At 47.2% G+C, this 19,733-nt stretch overlaps 1 protein-coding gene across 5 annotated transcripts in view; it reads left to right on the forward strand.

Moving 5' to 3' along the window:
* The window catches only part of LOC105089008 (O-acyltransferase like protein), a 64,337-nt gene that overhangs the window by 38,989 nt on the left and 5,615 nt on the right, over positions 1-19,733 (forward strand). For 2 of the 5 annotated variants that reach the window (XR_010378184.1, XM_064480383.1), the window contains exons 11-15: positions 6,536-6,649; positions 8,128-8,260; positions 9,960-10,146; positions 12,338-12,480; positions 12,792-12,946. Coding sequence is in view for 2 of the 5 variants with exons in the window: in XM_064480383.1 (XP_064336453.1) it covers positions 6,536-6,649; positions 8,128-8,260; positions 9,960-10,146; positions 12,338-12,480; positions 12,792-12,917 (703 nt within the window). In the remaining 3 variants the exon portion in view is untranslated. Of the gene's footprint in view, positions 1-6,535; positions 6,650-8,127; positions 8,261-9,959; positions 10,147-12,337; positions 12,481-12,791; positions 15,752-15,870; positions 17,483-19,733 lie in introns of those variants that run through there. The other 3 variants (XR_010378183.1, XR_010378182.1, XM_064480384.1) reach the window with 3 other exon arrangements.

Raw genomic sequence — 19,733 nt, forward strand, 5'->3', positions numbered from 1 at the left:
AACGCAAGTTGTGTGCCTGACACACTATCGTTTACCAAACGATACCGAAACATCAGTTTGAAGCAGAGAAAGGTTTATTGAAGGGCTGAGCAAGGAGAATGTGTAGCTCGTGCCCCCAAAACCCCGAACTACCCAAAGGATTTCAGCTGAGTGTTTTTAAAGACCAGCGAGGGCGGGGCATCCCAGGGTCTGTGATCAGCTGTGCACAATTCTGATTAGTTGATGGTGATCAGTCCTTAAGCATCAGAAGCTCTGGGTCGAATAGTTAATTTCTTCCATTTGGTGGTGGTTTTAAGCATCTGAACAACTCAGGAAATCTGCATGAGGTACTATTATCTGGGTGCTTCAGGGGGCAGCTACAGCAGAGGATATGGAGGAGGGTCCTGCTCGGTTAGAACTCCCCCCTTTTCTTTGATGCTCCTCGATCTTGAGAATAGGTGTTGGACAAGAAGGGGTATCATATTTTGGACAGAGAGGTTGATCATAAACCCAGCAGAGGAACTTGGTTTCAATCTCCGATCCTGTTTCATCCCTCCCCTAAATCTTTCAGGGAATGGAGTGGTGACCACTCTGGCTACTTCCTGCTGAAATGGGGCATAGTCCCACCTCAGTGGACACTGAGTTGTAAATATTCCTGAGTTCCAAGTCCTTGTATGATTAAGATCTCATTCCCTGAGGAATTCAGGGGAATAAGCCTGAAAACCAGTCTGGACCTGGCACTTTGAGGGAGACTTGTAGTCAGAAAACCAGCTGTCTACTTTTATCTGAGTAGGTTTTAACTTTTGATGTGGTATTAACACATGCATAACAAGGGCTATTGGCTGCTACATGTCTCCTTTTTTCTGCTGACATCTGATCTAAAGCAATTTTATTGTCTAGAAATTTAATTGTTACTGATCTAAAGCAATTTTATAGTCTAAAAATTTAATAGTTACAAGAAGAGATCTTGAGGTCATAAGGTTGCAGCTGCCATCTGCCAGCAGACACTGCTCTGAGAATGGCTGGGGCTGTCCTGTGTATGACACAGCTCGAGAATTCAAGTTCTCAACAATACAGGAGCGTGTCTGAAATCATGTCCACAGTGGCCATGTAGTTGTATCTTGGATGTCTGAACCACATCTACTCCATTTTGACTTTTAAATGCACCCCTCCTTAAGGCCAAAGCAGGTGTACATGTGCATTTAGCAGCAGACTTAAAGCAAGCATTGTTACACATCATGAGTAGTTATATTCTGTGACAACTCCACTAGACAATTCTCTTTTTATCCTAATCACTGGGGGCAGTATTGATAGGGAGACAAACATTTGGTAAACAGTTCAATTAAAAAACATAGACTAGAAGCCAGTAATATTTTAGACAAAACCAAAAAACTACACATTTAAATTAGAATCCTCAACTCTTAAAAATCTTAATTTCTAGTCACAACCACAAAGTGAGCAATTATGAACTTTTTTCCATTAGCATTTTGTAGATCAGCAAGCATAAAGATGAATAATAATTTCTCAAAACATGCTTTTTATAGAAAATACCTCAGTGTGGCACCAAAAATATTTAATAATGGTCATAAACACCTTTCGTTTCTCTGTAAAGGGAAGCCAATATTCAGTAAATAATGTTTCAGTGTCTCATTTTGTTTGGGAATCACCTAGGTTTTCAATAAACTTCCATCATTTAACTTAATTTAGCACAACTTTAAAATTTTACATTACCAAATACCTGGAGAGATCATTTTTAAGTAGACATTTAAAAAACATAATTATTTCTCAAAGATTCACCCAAAAGCTCTTCTCATTTGCATTTAATTTACTCATAAGAATTTCATCATATCAAATTAATTTTTTCTGCAGACAAACTCTGCACAGAAATAACAAACTTATTGGACCTAGGTTTACTGAAGGTCAATAAAAGACATGTCTATTGATTATACCAACAAGCCTATAGGCTAGCTTTAATATCAGATTTTAATTTAATATTGAATTTTTACATAAAAACAGACAGAACCAGAGATCTCAGTTTTTCTGCGTGAGTTTAAAAAAACCTTTTCTTTCCCTTGAGAGCCCAGGTAGATCATTTACATCTCAAAAGCAGGAAGAGAAGTGCAAATTCCTCCTCATTGCTTATATAAAATCCAGCTATTTTCAGGGATTTTTTTTCTCCCCAGTTCCCAAATATCCACTTTAGTTTAAAGAAATAATACTAGTAGACAATAATATATATTATTCACTCACTCTCATTCACATGCCTCTGTTTCAGCAAAACCAGGAAGAGAGAACAGCATTTGGACTCAGGTACCAAGACACTCACACACACACCTGACCAAGATAAAAGCCAAGGTAACTGCAAAAGGCCCACTTTGATATAATACAGCCATCAGGGGCCACTGTTCTCCAGATCTCAGGGAGTACTGAGGCCACACAATGTCACAATAAAAAAAATTTTCTTTTCATTTATAGGAGCATAGCTAAAGGTCTCCCAGTTTTGCAAAAATACCCCAGGGAACTGTAAGATGGAACAAAGCTCTGAACACCCCACAATAATTGTTCACGGCTAGTGTTGTCAAATATCAAGCAAATAAATGGAATGCACAAGGGTCTCTCAGGATCCCAGTTCCTTAGCCCGAGAAGGGGAGATTGCCAGCCAATGCCCTGTGAGTCCAAGAGGAGAGAACCCAGCCAAGGCCCCATCAGACGAGGCTGAATGAAAGACCAAGGCTAGAAAAGGAAAACCCAACCAGCGCTCCGCCGCCTCAAGGATGTCTCAGCCAGGCAGTGCAGGCGCTGACACACACACGTAACAGACACGGTCCCACAAACAAAAGATCAGATGAGCTGTCATCGAAAAACTCCACTTCCACTCCCAGACAGAGGCCTCCAAACAGACCGGCCCAGCTCGTGACAGAGAACACACCCAGAGTGTCTCGCGGGAGCCCAGAGCGGCTCCCTTCCCAGAGGGAACGAGCCTACACGGAGTGGGGAGAATTCCCAGCCTGCGCGAGCTGGAGCCACTCACCCCTAAGCAGACATGGACCGCAGCTCCCGAGGTTTCTGGGAAACTTCGAAACAGCCTCATCCCAGCAGGTGGCCAGGGCCTATCAGGGACAGTGCCCCCCAGTTCCCTGGAGCAAAGTGAGCTCTGGCAGCTGCTGGGACCCAGGCAAGGGGCTGCCCCCAGCCAGGGTTGACCTGCCACAGACACAAACTCCTAGGTTTTGCCAATATTATTACTGAAACTTGTGTCTGCCACACCGTGAGGCCAAACAACACTGAAACGTAAGAGTTTAGAGCAGAGAAAGGTTTATTGCCAAGCCAAGCTAGCCACGAGAACGGGTGGCTCGTGCCCCCAAACCCCTGAACTCCCTGAAGGGTTTCAGCTGAGCATTTTTAAAGGCCAGTTGAGGGAAGGGCGGCCCAGGGCCTGCGATCAGCTGTGCACAATTCTGACTGGCACCTAAGGATTGGTCTCCATCAACCAGAAGTCCGGGGGCCACGTCCATCTGAAAAACTCAGGAAATCTGCATGAGGTTCTATTATCTGGGTACTTCAGGGAGGAGCTACAGCCAAGGATACAGGGGAGGGGTCTGTCCCAGGAAGACCCCGCAGGGTCCTGCTCGGTTACACAACCACTGAAAGTGGCAGGAATTGGGAATTCCTGTGATTGTCTCCGCTCACCCCATCATGGAATCAGACAAGGAAGGTCAAAAGTAGACGAAGGTTGCTTTGGATGCTGAGCAAGGCCTTCCCCACCCTCAAGCCCCTTAAAGGGGGTGGGGTGATTACTCAGGCACTCCTGCCCCTGATCCCTGCTGCTGCCAGGGGAGGGACTCCCCAGCAGGAGCTGAGACTGTGCTCTGGCCATGGGGGACCCGCTAGGTCGAACTCACACTCCTGCAAGACAGTTGGGGGGGGGGGTGGTGGGAGCTGGGCCCAGCAGAGCTGAGTCTGGCCAGTTCTCTGGGGTGGCGGCCACAGGCCTCGGCTCTGTGATGGGCTCTGGAGACGTGGCAAGTGCCTGCAGGTACAGGTGGGCAGCTGAGAGGCTCGGCCGGCCTGGCAGCCTGGGCGGAAGAGAAAAGGCAAGTCTCTACTTGCTCCCCCTGAGGGAGGGATTGGCGGCAGAATGCTCTGAGTGCTGGTCCGGGGACTTAGTGACATAAGGGCAAGAGAAATCCCGCGGGGAGTCCTGGCCAGGATGCTGGGGCTGAGAGAGGTTTTCAAGGCCGCCTGAGGCTTTTTCAGACCAGAGGGGACACTCTGCTATTCCTTCCTTCTCTTGGGCTGTGGCCCCCGAACAGGCCTTTCTGAGGGACCAATACTCTTGAGAGAATGGGGGCCATGGTCAGTGCTTGAAGCTCTCGGCCTTTCTCAATCCCACTGTCCTGGGAGCCATTCCCCCAAAGAGCCAGCAAGGAAAAACCGCTAACCTGAATTTGCCAAGAAACAGCTTAGCCCCAGGCCACCTGTACTGTGGTCAATGGTCTTGATTAGTGACTCAAGGGCTCTGGAGGACAAAGGACCAACAGGAATGAAGGCGGGACCTGTGTCTCTGTCTTCCTTTCTGCTTGTTTTGGTACCTCTGTGTATTAGTGCTCAGGCTGCCTTGACTGGGTGGCTTAAACACCAGAAATGTATTTATTCAGGGTTCTGGAAGTTAGAAGTCTAAGATCGAGGTATTGGCAGGGTTGATTTCTTCCTCTGTCCTCGGCTTGTAGACAGCCGTCTTCTCCCTGTCTTCCCTCGGTGGGTGTCTGTGTCCTTATCTCCTCTCCTGACAAGGACACTAGCCACATTGGATTAGGACCCACCCCCACGACCTCATTTCAACTTAGTCATCTCTTTAAGGACCCTGCTCCAAACCGAATCACATTCTGAGGTCCTGGGGGGTTAGGACTTGGGGGACACAATCTAGCCCATAATAGCCTATATTCGGAAGCTTTTATTAGACTCTTTGTAGCCACGGTAGCTAGTGGAGGCTTGCCCGACTCCTAAGAGGTGCCAGTTTGGGCTCCAGTCCCCCAGGGAGTTAAACAAGTATTTACTTGGGTGGATGTGGGTTTTTCTTGGATGGCCTGACTGGCTGGTTTACCACCCACCTAGGACAATGAGTTCTCAGTACCTCCCCACTCTAGACCTGTGGGAACCTACTTGAGTGTCCTTGTAACTGAGGCATCCTGGCCCCAGCGTCATCATCTTTCCTAGAGACTGTCACGGAAGGTAGATTGCAATTCCTCAGCTAAAAACAGGCACTACCCAAGCTTGTGGCCATGCTACTACGTTTAGTCTCTAAATGGAAAGAGGTATAAAAGGTAGGGCTTTTTTTTTCCTTTCAGAGACCACACTCACACAGAATGCCTGTAGTTCAAGGATGACTGAACTAGAGGGTCTGGCCAAAGGCTTGGTAAACTTACTGCATTGTTACCAACAACCCCCCTCCGGCAGACATGACTAGTCAATCACAGCACCACTGAGCCAAGCCCCTCCTCCATTCCAAGCATTAGCACTAAACTAGAATTGGCCCTCCGTGCGGAAATCATTTGCCCCTTGCATCACTGTGGTGATAAGCAGAATGGTACCTCATCCCTTCCTCATGAAGAACCATAGCGACTTCCAAAAGTGAAATAAGATTGCCAAAGGCATTCTCCGGGCCGGGTTGTGTCTGGATGGTCTGGCACCCGAGTTTGACATTTCTTCTATGTCATGGCAGACCCCCCCAATTCCGAGTGCCTTGGAATTGGTACTTGCTCTGAGCCTGTGTCCCCAGATCTCATTTTCCACCCCAGAACCTCCTGCTTACTACAGCTGGGACTCCTTCAGGAACCTTCCCAGCCGTACGCATGCAGAGTCCCAAATTGTGGAGGAATTAATTTTTGTGGGGCCTTTGACCCACGGGGGATAGAAGACAGTAGGAAAGGACTTCTCTTTTTCAACCCTCAGGACAGTTTTGAGGTGCCTTTCATAAGGCTCCACAGAACATTCTGGAAGAACCGTGATAATGCATCCTTGCATGGGCCTTCCCTACTTCCCTGTTTCACAGCCATCCCTCATTCTTACCCCCAAATGAACTTCCTGCACCCAGACATTTGTCAGACTCCGCATTCAGGTTGGGGGAGGATCCCTGGGTCCCCCTCTTACCCTGCCTCCCTCCCCTGTGTCCTACCTGTGCCTGACAGTCATCTCTCTCCTGAATCACCCACCACTTGTGTCTGTACAGTGCTTCGTGGGTGGCAAGGGACACTCCCAGGCCTGGCCTTGTTTCGAGCTGCACATTCGATTTCAGGGTGAAGAAGAGGAAATTCCAGTTCAAGGCCCCACTCAGGGCCGAGCAGCTTAATAAATGGTCAAGACTAAAGGCTGACTCAGGCAAACTGCAGCCCAGCTCTCGCCCTGCTCCAGCACGGCTGCCCCCAGTCAGCCTCTCGCAAAGGCAGGCTGGCAGGAAGCACCTCTGATTGCTAAGGATGCACGTCGTTCGGAGCCACAAGTTTTGCGGTGAAGGACGGTGAAGGGCGCTCCTATCAACGTCCTCTCTTTTTTGCAGAAGTCAACACGCCCTTGTCCTCCTTGGGGCCACGCTGTTCTTGGCATCTTTCTCCGCCGCTGCTCTGCTCACCCTGGTTTATGACCTTCCGGTGGCGGCTCCGTCGGAGGCAAGGTACCCTCGGCTCCCAGCCCGCGCTGCTCTGTCCCTCGCCTGCCCCGGGAACGGCCAGGGCCTCCCAGGCAGGGCCGCTGTTGGCACTGTGCGAATCGGCTCCTGGAAAAACCGGGTGGGAACTGTTGGGCCTGGTTGAGAACGGTTTCCAAAATTTCGAACCCTTCAACCTGCGCTGGGGTCTTCTCTGAAAGTACAGGGAACTCACCGCTGCCCATTGAAATGCTTCTCGGAGGAAAGGAGCGCCCCCACGTGGCTGTATTGTGTCGGTCCTCCGCGGCGACCTGCCGCTTGCAAGCGCTATTATGGGGAGAGGCTGAAATGTAAGGAAGGTGGGGTTACTCCTTCAAGGTCACACGCCTAGGCAGTGGCATAGGTGTGAGCTGAACCTAGGAGCTTACCCACTATGCTGTTTTGCCTCCCCAAATGATAGATACATAACATTCTTCCTTATAACCCCACTGTGTTACACAGGGAAAACTGGTGAGATTTCCCATTCATCGTCAGTGCAGCGGTCAGTGATACAAATGAAAATCGAACCCTGTCAGTCATCTGCTCAAATTAGTCTCAAAGTAGAATCCCTGTCTGACCTCATGTATCCCTCCCCTGCTTGCGGTCTCTGGCCCAGCCACACTGGCCTCCTTCCTTCCACACCCAGCACGCTCCTGCCTCAGGGCCTTTGCACTTGCTCTGCCCTCACAGGAGAATGCTTTTCCTTTAGAATCTAGATCTTGGCAGGGCTAGCTCCTTCACCTCCTACAGGTGTCTGGGCATATGTCACCTTCTCGGAGCAGCCTTCGCTGACCTCCTGGTGTAAAATAGTCCAGAACCTTGAGTGACACAAAAGTGCTCAAAGTGTATTGTGAGTGGACTACATGAATGAATGAGTGAATGAATGAATGACTACATCCTGGGTCTTTTGACAAGGGAAGCCTCATGCCCTTCTCATCATGTCATCAGCTTCTGTGGGCTTAGGAGCATAGCCAGGTGACTGAAAAGGAGGCTTACTCCTGCCTTGCCCAGCGGTTCTCAACTCTGGACACACTTGAGAGTCACCTGGGGAGAGTTTAATTCCCAGGGGGGTTCCATCAAGCACCATTCTGGACCAGTTGAATCAGAATCTCCAGGGGTGTAGCCCACGCAACTGAATTTGTAAGAGCTTCCACAAAGAGGTCACTTCTGGGAAGCACATTTCTAGGGCTGTCCTGACATATCAGCCACCAGAAACAACTATTTGAAATGAATGCAGTGATCGTATTTCCTTGGGATCCAGGATGGAGGGGCCCAGGGGAATTTGGAATTTTAGGAAGCCCACTGCGGTCCAAGGCAGAATCTTGAGGTTGCTGTCTGGGGATCATTACCGAGGAAAAGAACACATGTGTCCCCAGTTTTCCTCTGGGTTTGCTGATTGCCCCAGTGGACATCTGAGGGATCCCCCTTTTCCACGTCCAGATCAAACGTGACCTTGTGTTTTTCAGTGAAAACGCGGCCGTGTTGTATTTCTCAGAGTACTACACCAAGCCCTACTGCCGACTCGGGCCGTTCCTCGTGGGCCTCTTTCTGAGCATTTTCATGCACCAAAACTACCAGGCAAACATCCTAAAAACCAAGGTAGATGGTTTCCCCATACCTCATTGTAAGGGCTGGGTCTGCTTGGGACTGGACTCGGAGTTGGACCACGTTTGGCCAAGCTCTTCCAAAGCCATGGGCAGGAGTCAGGCTTCCGGGTACTTTGTTGTACTGTGGTGTGTGAGCAATGGCTCTTGGCACCAGAGGTAAGAGGAACCTTGTCTTCTTGCCAGAGCCTGACTCTCTGCTTTCTCACTGAGCTCCCCTAAGAAAGCTCCAGATCTGGAACCCAGAACTGGAGCCTTGGGACAGACTCAGAGAAATCACTGAAGCGGGAAAACGCACCCAAGGCGATTGTGACGGCAAGACCGTCTTCTGGAAGGTCATGGCTATGTGGGTTGGATTTTTAGTAGCACAAGCTCTTTGGTTTCTAGAGATCAGATTCTTGGTTAGTAGTTCAGGTTCGTGGTGCCGAGGGAGAAAATGGGTGTGAGCAGAGGGGAAAACCTAAGATGATGACGGAGCATTTGGGAAGCACTCTGAGGACCAGGTCAGGACCAGGGGGCATGCAGCTGGAACACAAGGCAAGCTGAGCTGGAGAAATGACTTAGAAGGGACGAGGAGGCCAGACTTTTAGGAGCCAGAAAATAAGGATGCAGAGTCCCCACTGGGGGAAGCTGGGGCACAGTCCAAGTGCTGGGAGTGAGAAAAGGGGGTCCTAGGCGGAAAGAGGGGCTTGTGGAGAGCCCCTGAGGAAGTACCTCTGTTCCCTGTGGCCAGAACCGAGGGCAGGAGCCACAGACTCAAGGAGGGGAGAGCTTCTCTTTAAAGACAAGATGGTAGATGATAAGGTGCTAGTTCAGTTCAGCGTTGATGTCATCATTGTGCCTTGGGAATTGGAACAGAGAAGGAAGAGAGACCCTTGGAAGATAGGTCTGGGTCTAAAAAAGTCAAGTAAGGTGATATAAGATCTAAAATCTTGAACTGAGCCCAATAGTTTAACTCACGGAGCTACTCTTTGGGCTGGAAACTTCTCTGTTCTCCTATTTCTTCCGCCATTTTATGTCCCCAGGGACAGGGGGACCCCAGGGACAGGCTGTGAGCTGGGGTCCCACACATTTATGGTGGGGGTACAACCAATCAAGGGGCCTTGCTTGGTTAGGGAACAGAATGGGAGGTCAGGAGTGGTGGGGGTGGGGTAGAGCATTGCCTTTTCTTTTTCTTTTAACTTTCATCTAAAAATTATTCACGATGCACTGCAAGTTGCAAAAACAGCACAAGAGGTCTTGTGTACCCTTGACCCATGTTTCTCCAGCAGTAACGTGTTACGTAACTACGGCACGTGATCACAACTGAGACATTGACACTGGCATAATCTGTAGACCTCAGATCTGCCAGTTTCCTGTGTACTCATTTGTGGGTGTGTAAAATGTTGTGTGATTTTATCACATGTGTAGATTTGTGTAACCACCACCATCAAAGTGCAGAACTCCTCTGCCACCACAATGATCACCCCTGTGCCACCTCTTCATGGTCACACACCCCGCTGTCCTCTACCCCACCCCAACCCCTTGTGACCACTAATCTGAACTTTCTGTCTGCCAAATTCAGGCGCTGATTGAGGCTTACAAACAGACACCTAGAGAGAGAATAACGACACACACAAGTCAGCTAGTGTGAAAGGAAGTAAATACACGATGGTCAAAACGGGCTGAGAACTGTGCCCTTCCTTCCCCCGTAGGTGCAGGCTCTGCTGGGATGGGTTTGCTGCCTGTCTACGCTGTTCCTAGTGGTAGCTCTGGCGTACGTGCTGGACGACACCTCCGTCTCCTCTCCAGTGGCCGCTGCTGGGTACCAGGCCCTCCATCGGACCCTGTGGGCGGCGGCTGTGGGATGGATCTTGTTTGCATGTCAGGAAGGCTATGGAGGTACGTGTAGCCATGCAGCGCGGGGCTTGCGGGGGGACCACACTGGTCCGTTAAAGGCGACCGTGTGACAACGTAGTGTCTGCAGAGAGACTTTTATTTGCTGCTGAATGACTGCTGTTGACTCAAAAACAGCAATTTGTCCATATACTCAGGGAAAACCACCCACCTATTCTGGTTTAGATTATTAAGCTGGTTTATATACAATTGCAGGTTCTGAAAGGAAAATCTGCAGCCTCTCCAATGAAGCTAGTTTAGAAATTGGAGGAGAATAAGCAGGGTGATGTCGCGAGAAAAAAATATCACTGCTGGGCTAAGAATACTGGCCACACCCACCCTGGGCCTCGGTTTCCTCATCTGAGGGTGCAGACTGAAGAGTTGCCAAGACCCCCTTCAGCCCTTTGTTGCGTACTTTTTTTTAAAATGGAGGTACTGGGGATTGAACCTAGAACCTTGTGCATGCTAAGCATGTGCTCTACCACTGAGCTCTACCCTTCCCCACCCCCCCTTCAGCCCTTTGATAACCGGGGACACTTTCTATTGAGCACAGTTTTCAATGTCTGGGAAGTCAAGCAGAAAAAGAGCTTAATTGGAAAGAAAGGGATCTTCTCCAGATGAAAGATGTCTGTTCAAGTTACCTGACTATTTTTTTCTGCTTTCTCCTCTATTTGGCATGAGATAGGACTGGATGCTTACAGCAAATGACAGAATAAATTTCTGTTGTTTCAAGTCACCATGGAAGTCACCATGTTTGTGCAACTTGTCACAGCAGCCCTAGGAAATGAACCCAGAGCCGTATTAAATAATGTAATTTCAGATGCAGATAAATATGGTAAATAAAAATAAATGAGGGATGAGGGGGTAATTGGATTAAGGGTGCATTTGCCAATGGGTGGCACAAAAGCATTGCAGGCAGAGGGCTGCTGAGGCAGAGTTCTCCAGGCTGGGAGGTGCTTAATGGGTGGGAGGAACAGCAAGACCAGTGAGGCCGGGATCAAGCAACAAGGAGGGAGAGAGACGGGAGTGAGGACAGAGGAGAAGGCGGCGGCCAGGTCACGCAGGGCCTTCATGACCACGGGGAAGAATCGGGGTTTTACTTTAAATGCCATGTGACATGATCTGATTTGTGATTTTAAAAGATTACTCTGGATGTTGCATGGAGACTTTAGGGTAGCAAGAGCAGAGAGACAATTGATCCATTGGGAAGATACAGCAGAGGTCCAGGGAGGAGGAGATGGAAGGTGTGATGCGGGTGATAGCAGAGGATTTCTTTTTTCTTTCCTTTTCTTTCCTTTTACCTTGAAACAACAGAAATTGATTCTCTTACAGTTCTGCAAGCTAGAAATCCAAAATCAAGGTGTTGTCAATGTCCATCTGGGAGCTCTGAGGGGGGATCTGCTCCTAGTTCCTCCTCATTCCTTTGTTCATCATCCCTTCAGTCTCTGCCTTCATCCTCACATGGCCTTCTCCTGTGTCTCTCCTCTGTGTCTGTGTCTCCTTTTCTGTCTGTTGCAAGGACGTTCATCTTTGGATTCAGGGCCCGCCCTAAGCCAGAAAGATATCTTGAGCTCCTTACCTTAATTATATCTGCAAAGACCCTTATTCCAAATAAGGCCACCTTCTGAGGTTCCAGGCGGACATAGCTCTTGGGAGACCACTGCTCAGTCCACTGCCGAGAGCCACGGGTCCTATTCAGAGAGGAATTTCTCATTGTATTTCATTTCAGTTTACTTAAGTTAAATAGCCACGTGTGTCTAGTAGCTAGCACATGGGGCAGTCCAGCTGTAGACGATATACCAAGTTACAGAAGGTACATGGCCTCAGGCCCGGCGATGTTACCGGCCTTGTCCTAAGGCTCGTGTGGTGCACCTTGAACCAGAACCCAGGCAAGCGAAGGACTTCGCACCTTGTTTGATATGTGGAATGTTTTGTGATCAGTGGTTGAAGCCGCACAAAGGAAGTAAAATGACTGTAAATTCAATGTTAGCGTCTCTTATAATTTTCATATTCCTACAACGGGAAGTTGGAGTTTTTTGTCTTTGTACATCCTCTTTAAAATTACAGTGAATAAAGACCTCCTTAGAAGAAGTCCCCAGACTTAAGTGCAGAACCCAGAGGGAACAGTGATGTGCAGCGCCTTCCCAGGCCCGGGGAGGGGCTTGCGGCTCCATGAGTGGGTGCCTGTTCCCTCCAGGTCTGGTGAACCGGTTGCTTTCCTGCCGTCCCTGGACGTTCCTGGCCAGCATCAGCTACGCCTGCTACTTGGTGCACCCCATCCTCATCCTCCTCTACAATGGGCTCCAGGAGACGCTGATTCACTACACCGACACCAACATGGTGAGCCAGCCCCGGCTCTCAGCTCTGTCGTAGCATCACGCTTTGCTGTCCCCTGGGACAGAGCAACCCACCAGCTTCTGTAGAAGCTGATTTTTTTGTTTGTTTGTTTTGTTAAAAGCTTATTGTTCTTTGCTTTATTGGAGGGAGAGGTTTAGCACAGGATAATATCTTTCTTTTTCCTTTATCTTTAATGTTTGGGCTGTTTGTCTTACTGATCTGTTTCATACAGCCCGGATGATACACTTTAAGACCCAAACACACTAGGCACCTGGTGGTAAGGCTGTATGCACTCCGCCCCTCTTTCTCTCCAGTTCTATCTTTTCTCTGGACACTGTGTGCTGACCTCCATCGCCGGGCTGGCCCTGACGCTCTTCATTGAGAAACCATGTCAGGAACTGAGGCGGTGCCTGCTGGGATCAGCGCCTGCAGGGCCATGAACTTCTTGCAAAACCCACAAGTGTGGATGGTGAGCAAAAGCAGGAGTGGCCTCATTTACATGATGAATGCTAGGGATCCCGAAAGGGGCATGAAACTGATTTTGTGAACGTTTAAGACATACAAGTTCTGTGTTTAATACATAAAAGTGTTGTGGGATAATCTGGTAGCACAATAATCATGCTCTAATGTACCTTTTTAACAAGAAACAAAAACCAAAAATTCCCCCAAAACTGGAGTTTTGAGGTCTCATCTTTTACGTTTTTTTCTATCTATAAATCTATATATTCTATGTATCAGTGGTCATAGGAAAGCATCAAATATGGTGAATTTAATGTACTTTGGGTCATAATGCTCACTTTTCTCAGTAAAATCACAGTATGTCATTTTTCACATCATAACTGTTTCTGTGTAGACTCGCTATCCTGGATGCTGTGACCCACTAGCGTGCACAATTCGTGGATCTGTCGCCACAGGCCTTCCACACGTTATCCGTTTTACAATATAGTCCATGATATGAGTTGGATTGTGTCCCCTGAAAAAGATATGAAGCCTAATCTCCCTTAGAAAGCGACCTGATTTGCAGGGAGGGTCTTTACAGAGACAATCAAGCTAAAAGGAGATCATGGGGGTCAGAGAGTGGATGGCCTTAATCCAATATGGCTGGTATCTGTATCAAATGGGGAAATCTGGACACAGAGAAGGACATGCACTGATGGCGACAACGTGAAGACACACAGGGAGAGTCTGGCCGCCGGCAAGCCAGGGAACGCTGAAGATTGCTGGCAAACACAGAAGCTGGAAGGGGCAAGGAAAGATTCCCCCCTAGAGGCCTCGGAGTGTACTTCCAGCCTCCAGGACAGTGCAGTGATACATTTCTGCTGTTTTAAACCAGTCAGTTTGTGGTTCTCTGTTACGGGAACCCTAGCAAATGAATACATTCCTGCAACACAACTCCTGTGTCTTCTGTCCCGACCCCCTCGGTTTCCAGCAACGAGGCCCAGAGATGCGGGGAGACTTTAAGGCCAAGTGGAGAATCTGGACGTCCAGGTTCTCAGGCTTGTCTTCCTTCCTGGGCGTGTAATTTCATGTTAACCATCCCTACTGACATATGTCTGACCTTACCTATAATAACGCTTTTTGTGTACTTAATAGTTGCAGGATTTATTAACAACCATGAGGTCACCAGGAGCTTATCGGCATGGGACGCTCCCCATCTGTGCAGGCTCTCTTTGCCTTCAAGTGAATTTGCAAGGAAGACCTCTGTGGTCGGGGGAGGGCTACAAACCCCATATCCTTTGACAGGGCAGCTGACAGCTAACCTTGTCCTTTTCCAGCCAGCCTTGGGGAGTAACGTCTCCTTGAGGTCTGGTCTGGTCCGCTAGCAGAATATGACCCGAGTGAGGAGCCAAGGCCCAGCCTGATGTGTTCAATCTGTAAAAAAAAACGCTCACCACGTTGGCTTTTTGGATAATTGCGAAGTTCACTGAGTTCCTCGGGAGCCCCCTGGTGGCCGATTTGAACCCTCTGGCTTAATTAGGCGATCTTGAGGGTGGGTGGCATTTACAGAAGGAACACTGCATTCCCGGTAGACCCCAGTGGGAGATGACTTGCCTGCGAACATTGCTCGGCAGTTCTGTTGCCAAGAGCTTCTAGTCATGAGGCTGGAAACCCAGGGTCCTTGGAAACAGCCTTCTGGTTATTGACATAGTCTTTGAAAGTTATTATTATTATTTTTTAAATAAGATAACAAAGTAAAACCCTCCCCACAACTGCAATTTCATGGAACAAAAAGTAGGGGCAGAGAAGTCCAGTTTTGTCCTGCCTATTATTTCAACCCCAAATTCCCTAGAAATTTAAGATTTATAGAATGTGTGGACCTTATTTGGATTCTGTAACAAACTGTAAAAAAATACGACATTTATGACACAACTGGAAACTTGAGCCCTGCCAAAATATTTGATGATATTAAGGACTTACTAATTTTTTTAATGTGATAATGTGTTTTTCAAGTCCTTATCTGTTAGATGCATACTGAAATATTTATGGAGAAAATAATATAAAATATAATATTTCTGTCACAACAATATAGGGAGGAAGTGGGATAGATGAAACTGGATTGGCCATTTAGGGATCATTTTGGAAGCTGGTGAGGCGTATATGGGACCTCATTAAACTGTTTTCTCTGTTTTTGTATATGTTTGAAGTTTGTATTAAAAACAGTGAAACAGATTTACAGAGGCAGCAGGCCTAAGGAGAGTAAGTGTCAATTTATGGGCGTTTTTTTCTAATTCCTCCTAAATCCTGAAATCTGTGTTTCATCCTCACACACCAACCTGTGGATAAAAATAGGTCCGATCAGTCTAGGATCACCCCCAATGGATCTAAAGGAACCCAGCCCTCCTTACATTCCTCCTGATTGGTTTTGGGAGAGACCAGCGATTCCTCGCTTGTCTTGTGAACACCTGGGCTCTGCTATTTCCTTTATTTTATGAACTGGCTCTCCTCAGAGCTGCCCCATCCCTGCTCTCCTGGCCATCAGAACTGGTGGTGGGGGCCAGAGCCACCCATACCCCCTCACGGCCCCACCCTACTCTCCAAAGCATGCCGCCTCCTCCCCTGGCTTATCTGCGTGGGATGTGGGCCGGGCTGGCTTGGTGCTTGGGCCACTGTGTCCATTCAGAGCACAAATGGTCTCCACAAATGCCACTGCAGATAAATCCCCTCGCCCCCACTCATACCGTCTGTGCTTTCTTGCGCAGGCTTCGACGCAGGGCTGCTGGGTACTCATCATGTTTTCATAGAAACTGCTTTGGCAGTTTTTCCTCTTTCTACTGTAAGTCATCTCCCTTGGGTTCACTGAGTCTATGGGTGCTGGGATGGGGGGGTGACCTGAGTGGTAACTGCTTCCTCTCTACATTTGTCCTGTTCACCGATACGTCTCTACTTCACCAGGTACACAGTAATGGAATCAACCCTGTCTCCCTTTATCCCTCCACTTCCACTCCCCGGCCTGGTAACCACAAGTTTGTTTTCTATGTCTGAGTCTGCTTCTGCTTTGTAAATAAGTACATTTGTCTCATTATTTTAGATTCCACTTTTAGGTGGTATCATATGGTATTTGTCTTTCTCTTTCTGGCTTACTTCACTTAGTATGACAATCTCCAGATCCATCTATGTTGCTGCAAAAGGCATTATTTTATTCTTTTTTATGGCTGTGTAATATTCCATTGTATAAACATACCACAACTTCTTTATCCAGTCATCTGTCAATGGACATTTAGGTTGTTTCCATTTCTTGGCTCTTGTATATAGTGCTGCTTAGCCCATTCACTTAAAAAAATTTTTTTTTAAATCAAAGTATAGTCAATTTACAATGCTGTCAGCCCATTCACTTTTAATGCTAATGGTGTTCTACAGTGTGCATGTGGGCCTTAAATGTTCATCCACTTATCAGTTGGTGAGTAGACGTTTGGTTTGTTTCGAGTGTTCATTATTGCAAGCATGGTTGTAACCAACTCCTTATACGTGTTTCCTCATGGAGATATGTTCATTTTCCAGGGTACATAGTCAGGAGCATCGTTGCAGGAGTATAAGGTGTATGTATATTCAACCTTACCTGACAATGTCATGCAGTTTCCTAAAGTGACTTTCCAAACTCACACCTCCGCTAGCAGTGGTAGGCTGCCTGCTGTATCCTGTTCTTCCATTGGCTGTTAGTCTTCTTCCTGCTGATCCTGAGATGTCCTTTCTGTATTCCAAAGTCTGATCCTTTGTCTCCTGTGTTGCAAATATCCCAGTCTGTGGCAACTTCGTATGTGGTGTGTTTCATATGCACGCTTTACATTTTAGAGTAGATGAAATTATCAGTCCTTTCCTTTTGGCTTGCACCTTTCAGATCTTATTAATGAAATCCATAGAAATATTCTTTTATGTTTTCTCCGTGGGGGAAAAAGACTCCAGTGAAAGTTCCTGATTTCATGCTGCGAGTTCTTTGAGTTGTTTGTAAGGCGGATTTGTAAGGTTAGAGCAGTTCTCTATGGGGTGGGGTGGGGGGTGGAAGTAATTTTGCCCCTCCAGGGGAGATTTGGCAATGTCTGCAGGTTTTTTTGTTGTGAGTAGAAGCCATGGATGCTGTTAAATGTCCTACAATAGCCATCTTCCAACCCCCAGTTGCAGAATTATCCAATAAAAAATGTCAGTAGCGCTCAGGTTGAGAGACCCTGAGCTAGGCAACAATGGTGAGGATTGCTGTGTTCACACAAACCAGGACTCAAACTCCTGCGTGGGGAGGACAGAGTGCTGTACCTGGGGCCGTCAGCACTTAGAAAAGTAACACTGGGTCTTTATGTGCTGAACTTGGTAAATATGCCCCAGCCAAGTGTGGCGAGTCTACAGCAGGGGACTTGACCGAATCCTCCAAACAACCAAATTTTTGCTCTAATCACAATAGGAGGGGGGCAGTGTCACCGCAGGGAGCTTTAATGAGGCTTTATTTCCATGCTAGTGAACCCTAACATGTATTATTTGTATCACATGCTGTTTCAAAAGGCACATCATATTTTCTGGTCCCAAGAAAGTTATCACTTCATTGTTCATTTAAAAAATCATTCTCTTCATCTTGAGCTGGTGTCAGCGTGTCTGTTTCTTTCTCTGAAAAAAATGATGGAATTTGACAAGATTACTGATTCTCAGCAGGACTTCATCAAGGCCTGGGTGGGGAGCTGGTGACAGAGGGACAAGATGGGAGTGCCAGCAGCAGTGTTTGCCTGTGTGGCTGCAGAAAGCCGTACAACTGTGGGGAACAGGAGAAAGCTTTCTGCATTTTGCAATGGATTTGCAAGGCAGAGCTCCTCTTTCCCGGATGGTGCCTTCCCAGCTGGAGTCTAGGAGTTGTGTCCCCTTTAAGGATGGCCTAAATCTCAGCCCCCATCAGAGGGGAGTGGCAGGTTAACACGTGATCTCCAGCCTTCTTTCCAGCTGCCTGCCTTCTCTGTCATGATGCTGATTCCTGGGATGGCAAAGAGGAGGCTGTTAGGGCTCAACCCACTCTGTTCTTGGATGTGAATATTTCTCACTGGAACATCGAGGCTATGCTAACTTGGCATGTGGTTCTCCCGAACTGTGAGGCATCTTGCAGCTGGGGGGCTATTGCCCCTATGAAGAGATTATCCCTGGGGCCAGTTTCTAGGGAAGATGTCCTAAGACTGGACAGCTGAACTAAGAGGGCAGTATACTATAGCTGAAAGAGAGACCTCAGATAATTTCCTTTGTTCAAGGCTACATTGTCACAAAGTCTAGTGAAGGTGACAATTACCTGGGGATTTTGATGAAAATCAGGTTCCTGATTCTTACTTATTAGCAACCATAAACAGATGATTCTGATGACCATACTTTAGGGAACACTGCTATTGACACGAATGGCCTGGATATCCCAAAATCTGCTCCTAGGGGCATACGATACTAAAGCAGTGCCCACACATGGAGCGGAATGTGGAAAAGGAAGCCACTAGGATCAGGAGGCTGCCACCTGCATACCAGCTCTCTTAGGGTCCTTCAGCCGGAGACCCCTGTAGCTGCACCAGGAAACAAGCTTGTTTAGCATCGCACAGCAGCACGCCTTCAGCTGGGGCCTCAGCTCCTTTGGGCTCAGCACAGATGCAACACAGAGGAGCCTCATTTTTCCTCTGCGAAGGGAAAGTTTAGTGCAGGATATCCTCCTGGTCAGCAGCGTGGTACTTAACCTTTCTTTCCCACCCTTTGGGGTTAGGTAAGTAAACTGGTTACAGTCTCAAATCTCTCCTCGAATATTAAATCTGTGCCCAGGACACATGTGCAATCTGAGCTTCGGGAATAACCCCGCAGTCCCATGGTTCCTCCATGTCAGTGACCCTCAGACTTTTGATTTCATGACCCCTTAACGCCTTCAAAATGACCCACAGAGCCTTTGCCTATTATGTGGGTTATACCTATTGACATTTACTGAATTAGAAACTAAAACCGAAAAAACATTTAAAATATTTACTTATTAATTCATTTAAATACAACAGTAAATTTATTATATGCTAACATATTTTTATGAAAAATATCTACATTTTCAAAATGAGAAATAGTAGTGAGAAGAATGCCATTGTGTTACAGTTTTGCAAATCTCTGTGATGTCCAGTTTGATAGAAGCTAATATTGGCTTCTTGTATCAGCTACTGCTTTCAGTCTGTTGCAATATCACACATCATGTAGATTCTGGAAAACTCCAGGGTACACTTATGAGGGAATGAGAGGGCAAAAAAGGAAACAATGCCTTTGTATTGTTATGAAAATAGTTTTGACCTTGTGGATTCCCTGGAAGGCTCTCAGGGACTCTGGGTAGGGGCAGGGGGTACCAAGATCATATTCTGAGAATCACTGCTCTAAAATGCTATGCAAATTAAAGCAATAAATGACTCTAGTCATAAATATATCCTACCTAACGGAGGATCTCTGTGATAAAGCCCAACAAAATAGCTACTGAGCAGGAATTTATAATTTGTAAAAATGAAGACATGGTAAGATACATGCATGTACTCACATACATACAACATACATATGATACAACAGACGTACACATATTCATATAAACATGTTTTCTTTTTACTTTCCAAATTTCCTCTTAACTAAGTCTAGAAAAATCACTATTACCTGCCTCAATGGTTTCTCTTAACTCCTCTGCTCCTAAAACATTATGAAGCAGCAGATAAGCAACATCTATGTTGCTTTAGACCTGTGGAAGCATCTATGTCATGGCAGGTTTCCATCATCTTTCCCCCGTTGGTGGGAGA

This window comes from Camelus dromedarius, chromosome 28 (assembly GCF_036321535.1).
Source record: "Camelus dromedarius isolate mCamDro1 chromosome 28, mCamDro1.pat, whole genome shotgun sequence".
NCBI lineage: Eukaryota > Metazoa > Chordata > Mammalia > Artiodactyla > Camelidae > Camelus > Camelus dromedarius.